Source organism: Sinocyclocheilus anshuiensis, unplaced genomic scaffold (genome assembly GCF_001515605.1).
Source record: "Sinocyclocheilus anshuiensis isolate Anshui unplaced genomic scaffold, SAMN03320099.WGS_v1.1 scaffold2237, whole genome shotgun sequence".
Taxonomy (NCBI): Eukaryota; Metazoa; Chordata; class Actinopteri; order Cypriniformes; family Cyprinidae; genus Sinocyclocheilus; species Sinocyclocheilus anshuiensis.
Window position 1 is genome coordinate 135,511 of NW_015551304.1, and position 5,948 is coordinate 141,458.

Genomic DNA, 5,948 nt, shown 5'->3' on the forward strand with positions numbered 1-5,948 from the left:
TGTGTGTGTGTGTGTGTGTGTGTGTTTGTGTGAGTGAACCGCAGTGAGCTGGTTAACCCTGAACCACAGCCAGACCTGGAGGAGGAGACGAGTTACGCCAGACCTCTGTTTATTTGTCAGACTGTCTCTTCCAGCTGCGCTTCATTCTGCACAGACTCCAGTGCTGGAAAACCTCCGGATGTTTACTTGTTTCATCATCATATTTGAACGGGTCACCATTGAACAGACCAAACGTACCAGATTAATGCTCCACAAATACTGTATGACAAAACTCACCCTACTTCACCAGCGATTCTTCACAGCACATGAAGACAGGTGTTTGTACGTTTCCTGAAATGTTCTGTGTAAATATTCTAGAACAGAAACCTGAAAATTAGATTCATAATTCTTGTTTGATTTTAGAGTTAAAGGTTTTTCCAGAGGGAATTTGGATTTCTCTTTTTATCAGAGATCAGAAAATACTGTCAACAGACATTTTCACCATGTTTTTAGGAGTAAAATGTTGTATAAATCAGTGTGAATGATATATGAACGAGCCTTCAGAATATAGAGAGGAATAAAACTGTCAAGTTTGGTGTCTGTAAGAGAAAAACTCTTTAAAGATAGGGATTGAGATTGAAATCTGCAGACGCTAATAGATAACGTGCAATAAAACAAACCCTGAAATGTCTATTTTGGATGTTTTCTTTCCACTAGACTGAAAGAAGGCGTGTTACGGAAGCAAAATAGACTAAAACTTCTAAACTGACCAGCGCATGAAACACACTGGTTAATCTGCAGTGTCTCGCCTTAGACCTAAACTATACCTGCTATCCTGTAAGGCCTTTTATTTCCAGTCTCTCTGTAGAGTTGAATTGTAACACTTTTGTGTTGTTTTGAGTGTGTGTCACAGACGGAGCTCACACACACACACACACACACTCTTATCTGACGCGCTCACACACACACGTCAGACCTACATGCCTGAACTCTGTGACCCCTGACGGGCGCGTGTGAAATACGGCACACACACGCTGAAGCTTCAGTGTCCTGAACATACAAATGACACACACGTGTTAAAGCTCACAGTCACGTTCATCAAAATCACAACTATGTTTAACGTGTTAAACAACAATATATACAGCAGTGGAGTACAGCAGTCTGTTCTTTTTTTATTTTGAGGATAAAATCATAAATTAGCCATTCAACAATATAATTTAAAGCAATCATTTTTTATATTTATTATAGGCAAAAGTTTTGCCTTCATTTCTCCACTTTAGCTTATAACATCATGTTTAATAAATATTATAAAAGTTTTATTTTATCCAAGTTAATTGTGTGCATTCATTTTCATGACAAAAAGAAATGAGTACTAAAAAATTTAGGTAAGACTTTATATATAATGCATAATAAAAGTAGTTTTAATGCATTAAATGTGCCTTGTAATGCATTGTATGATCTTATGAATCTTAGCACATAACACTATTCATTATTACACCTTTAGAAAGAATAATGCATTAAAACATGACAAAACTTCAAATAATATAATGTGGTATGAAAAGATATAATGCATTATAATGAATACCTTTATAATGCATGATTCATAAAGGCTTTAAGTAAAGTAAAACAAAAGTGAATTTCAGACACTCGATCTAATGAATCACGTCTGCAGTGAACACAAGGCCACTGTGTGACTTACATTATATTTCTGTGTGTACCGCGGTAAATAAAGCGTAATGTGAATGTGGTCAGTGGGTTTGGGCTCTGTTTCGGGGTTTATGAACAGCACATTCTGCTTACACACTCATAATGACTCGAGCGTCCAGAGGCAGAAACCGACCTTCAGCTCAGACTGAATCCACAGGAAACATGCAGGTCACAAACACAACAACTCGCACAATCTCACACTCGCTCGCAGCAGATATCTGAGTTTTTATGTTTCTGAAATGCTGAATTCAGTCGAAGGATAGATCACTCGATGAATCCATGATTTCAGACGAGTTGATGAGATAGTAATCAAGCAGCTAGTTGTGTTGTGGTCAGTCTAGTGATCTAGTAACAACTGATCACTGCACGGCACCCATAGAGAGCAACTATTACACTTGGTTTAAAGGGACAGTTCACCCAAAAATGAACATTAGCTGTTAATTTACTCTTCCTCAGGCCATGGAGGCGGCTTTTGTTCTTCAGTAGGACAGTAAAGAGGATTTTTAGCTGAAGCCGTGCTCCTCTGTGAATCATAAAACTTGCTACCGTCACTTTAGAGAGTCAATACTCAATATCAGGGAACATTAAATGAATCCCCGTGTCTCCTGACGATATACTGAGATCTTATGAAGCGAAACGATCAGTCTGTGCGAGAAACTGAACATTATTTACAGCATTATTACTGTAATCCAGAGCCTCAGGCAAACGGGGAAATATGACGAACTGATTCTTTCGGACTGTTCGTTTCAATGAACTGATTCAGTTCACTAGTTTGTTTACGTAATCACACAATGACGTCTGTTGCACAGACTGATCGTTTCATCAGTTCATTCATCAGTATATCGTCAGGAGACACGGGGATTCATTTAATGTTCCCTGATATTGATTATTGACTCTCAAAGTGACGGTAGCAAGTTTTATGATTCACAGAGGAGCACGGCTTCAGCTAAAAATCATCTTTACTGTCCTACTGAAGAACAAAAGCCGCCTCCATCTTGGATAGTTTGAGAGTAAATTAACAGCAAATGTTCAGTTTTGGGTGAACTGTCCCTTTAAGATGACAGAATGACTGAAGCAGCTCTGTAAAGATCAGGTGCAGCGAGATGTTCTCCTGAGGCTAATCAGCCCCACGTCTGAGGCGTGAGATTACAGCAGCTATCAGTCGCAGCAGCTGCAGTGACGCAGGACGGTGTTTAGCGGGGAGCGTCTGAGAGGATGCGTTTAAGAAAAGAAATATGACTGAAACCATAATGACCGGTCTGCTCTGGCTAACCCACATAAACACAGACAGGACGACGGTCTCCCAAAACACACTCACAGCCTCCGAATGTGTTGTTACTGACTCACTGCATGTGAAATAGACATTCAGCAGAGTGTTGGATGACTGACTTTGGCATAGAGTTCTGAAAAATTGGTAGATTAATCATCTAATCATAAGGAGCTGCTATATGACTTGCATGGACTATTTTGATGCCTTCATGATGGTCAGCATTTGTATTTATTATGCAATGAAGAGCAGATGTTCTTTTGGGCTCCACTGAAGAAACAGAGGTTTGGAATGACTTTAATGAACTCTTTCATCACCAGTCTTCCTCCTAATAAACCACACTCAGAGAAACAGTCAACCACTACAAACGTGTCGCAGGAGCTTCGTTTTATTTGCTTGTAGCTGCAACCATGCTCAGAACGTTCTGATGTTGATTATAGATGTAGCCTTATAACAGCTGGATTAACAATAAATACAGAGGATATAAAAACAACAGCGATGCCGACGCTGTCAGGGCTGGAGTAAAACGCAGGAGTCGATATGAAAAGCAGCTTCGTCGATCAACAGATCTGCAACACAGACGTCATACGATCAGGAAAACGACTGAGAACTGAGAACACACTGGACATCAGATGGTCGCATACACACCTTTGTTCAGGGCAGATTGTTCTGGATGCCGTTCAGAATGTTTCCGTACACAATGTTGTACAGCTGTTCCTTGGACATGGCTCCATCTAGTTGCACTGCAACACAAACATGATTACAGTCTCAACGACGCTCGTAACAGCAATGCATTACAATACTGAGTTACGGAGAGTTCCGGTGCTCGATTCTGATTGGCTGAGCCGCGTTCGAAGCTGTTGTAAATGACTCTACAAAGTAACATACACCTTTGTTTACGTTTGTCTGTTGCTCGGCAACCACTTTGTAGCAACCACAACTGTTTCTGAGGAGCTACATTGTTTGGTGGAAGAATACTGTTTTTATTAATATCATTACACTTTATTTGCTCTGTGAAAATGTACTACGTATATGGAATAACCGTTTTATAAAAGCAATAAGCCCCGGGAAGCCATGGTTTACAGTGAATTTATAACAGCTAAGGGGCAACGCTAGGTACGCTTTAGTAATGCATTACTTGAAAAAGTAATCCGATTACGTCACTCGCATTACACCTTACCCCCAACACTGATTAGCGGGAACTTACCGACATCAACCCCGGAGTCTTCCATGATCTTAGTGTGTTTGACATACATGGGCCAGACGTGTCCGTCGAACAGACCGGGTGGGTCCGGCACGGAATAGTTCCTTGAACTGAAACACAGATACAGTGAGATCAGGTGCATGCTGGACCTTCATCCACTCTGTCAGACGTCACTCACCTCCTCCTCTTTTTGCACTCTTCGTATGGAATGGAAATGAAGTATCGCTGGTTGAATACATCGATCAAAGGTCTGCGCAAGAGACACAGCGTTCAGTAAAAGCATGGGTCTGATCGGTTAGTCGAACAGGTTTGCATGCGGCGCTCACCCGTAGGTGTAGAGCAGAAACCCCTCCACGATCAGGATGTGAACGCCTTCGTCCGGAGCGCACGGAAGCATCTCAGAGTCCAGAGAGTTGTTGACGCCGTGGGATCGTTCGAACTTGACGGGGTTGTGCTGCCAGGCGTGGATGGTGCTCATCATGGCGTCCATGTCCAGAGCGCTGATGACTGCGGAGGGAAACACGCACCAGTGAGCGCAAGGACACGGTGCGGATCGCCAGACATGCAAAAACACACGCACCAACCCCTGGATAAGAGCCCGCTTACCATCATACTGCTTAAAGCCATCTTCATCAACTTCAATCTCATCTTGGGGCTGAAACATACACCAATGAGACGCACTCCAGAACACTGACCCTCCCACCGCTACACTCTTAACCTCTGACCTCTGTGTGTGATCAATGCCAAGCTCTGCTTTCTGATTATACTGACCTTGAAGAAGTCATCCTGATGGACCACACAGCAGTTGGGCAGGTTCTTGATCAGTCGGTCCGTCAGTGTTGTTTTACCACCGTTCGTGACCCTGTGGGGCAGAAACATACGTGTTATATGCTGCATCATATTACTTAAGAGGCCAATACATTCCAGTCAACACCGCACTTTAAAGGGACAGTTCCAAAAATGAAAATCCTCTCAACATAGCCACCGACTTCCACAGTACGGAGAAAGTTACAGTGGAAGTCAATGGTTACCGTCACCGGTTTGGTTTGAAACATTCTTTAAAATATCATAATTTGTGCTCAACTGAAGAAATAAACTCATACAGGTGCGGAAGAACTTGAGGGAGGGTCAATGACAGAATTTTAATTTTTGGGTGAACTGTCCCTTTAACTGCACGTTACACGCTCACAATGCAATAAACACGCAGTTACTATGGTGATTTTGTTCCTCATCTCTAACAGAACGAGAGAAGCACGCGCTCACTCACCCTCCGAGCCCGATGATGATCTTCATCCTCAAACTGAGACAAGTCGCTGACGCGGCTGATAACGGATCGATGAGCGTACGAAGGAAAGCGTGAAGAGAGAAGGTTGCGGGAACCGTCAGCTGCTCGAGTCCTCCATGGCGTGGAATGAAGCTTGCTCGCGATCTTTCACCCAAGTGAAGCTGCTACGCGCTGATTGGCTATTTAAACACAGCGGAAACCGCCCTCAGCCAATGAGAGCGCAGCATCCTCAGCCCGCGTAAGCGCCGCCCAGTGTGGCCAGTCACGTGATATTGTTGTATCGTGTGATTCATGATGTTCTAATTTAAGGATGGAATTTTTTATATATATATATATATTACTAAAAACGATATGTTTAATCTGATGAATCTCGTTTTTCTTCTTTCTAAATATTTTATACTTTATTTATTGTTGATTTAATTTGTTTCTTTTAACGGAGACCCTTTTATTTGTAGGTATGCTGTGTTCTTAAATAAAAAAAGTTTTAAAAAGTAAAAAAAAATATA

The 5,948-nt window shown here is 42.0% G+C and overlaps 1 protein-coding gene across 1 annotated transcript; it reads right to left on the minus strand.

Annotated features, from left to right (window-relative positions):
- Window positions 1–3,325: 3,325 nt before the first annotated feature.
- On the minus strand, window positions 3,326–5,616 carry LOC107663471 (nicotinamide riboside kinase 2-like). Its single transcript, XM_016453714.1, has 8 exons — window positions 5,425–5,616; window positions 4,929–5,019; window positions 4,764–4,812; window positions 4,484–4,664; window positions 4,336–4,407; window positions 4,161–4,267; window positions 3,602–3,696; window positions 3,326–3,522 (listed from the first exon to the last, which is right to left on the minus strand). The coding sequence occupies exons 1-7, from the start codon at window positions 5,448–5,450 to the stop codon at window positions 3,608–3,610; spliced, it is 615 nt and encodes a 204-aa protein (XP_016309200.1). The 5' UTR covers window positions 5,451–5,616; the 3' UTR covers window positions 3,326–3,522; window positions 3,602–3,607.
- Between the last annotated feature and the right edge of the window lie 332 nt (window positions 5,617–5,948).

What these genes read in the sequence shown, in the direction of transcription:
- LOC107663471 (XM_016453714.1), bottom strand. Translation starts at nt 5,450, where the DNA reads ATGAAGATCATCATCGGGCTCGGAGG. An exon ending in ATCATCATCGGGCTCGGAGG is followed by an intron (nt 5,020 to 5,424) that starts GTGAGTGAGCGC and finishes TCTGCCCCACAG; the next exon opens with GGTCACGAACGGTGGTAAAA. An exon ending in GAGTGCAAAAAGAGGAGGAG is followed by an intron (nt 4,268 to 4,335) that starts GTGAGTGACGTC and finishes TCTGTGTTTCAG; the next exon opens with TTCAAGGAACTATTCCGTGC.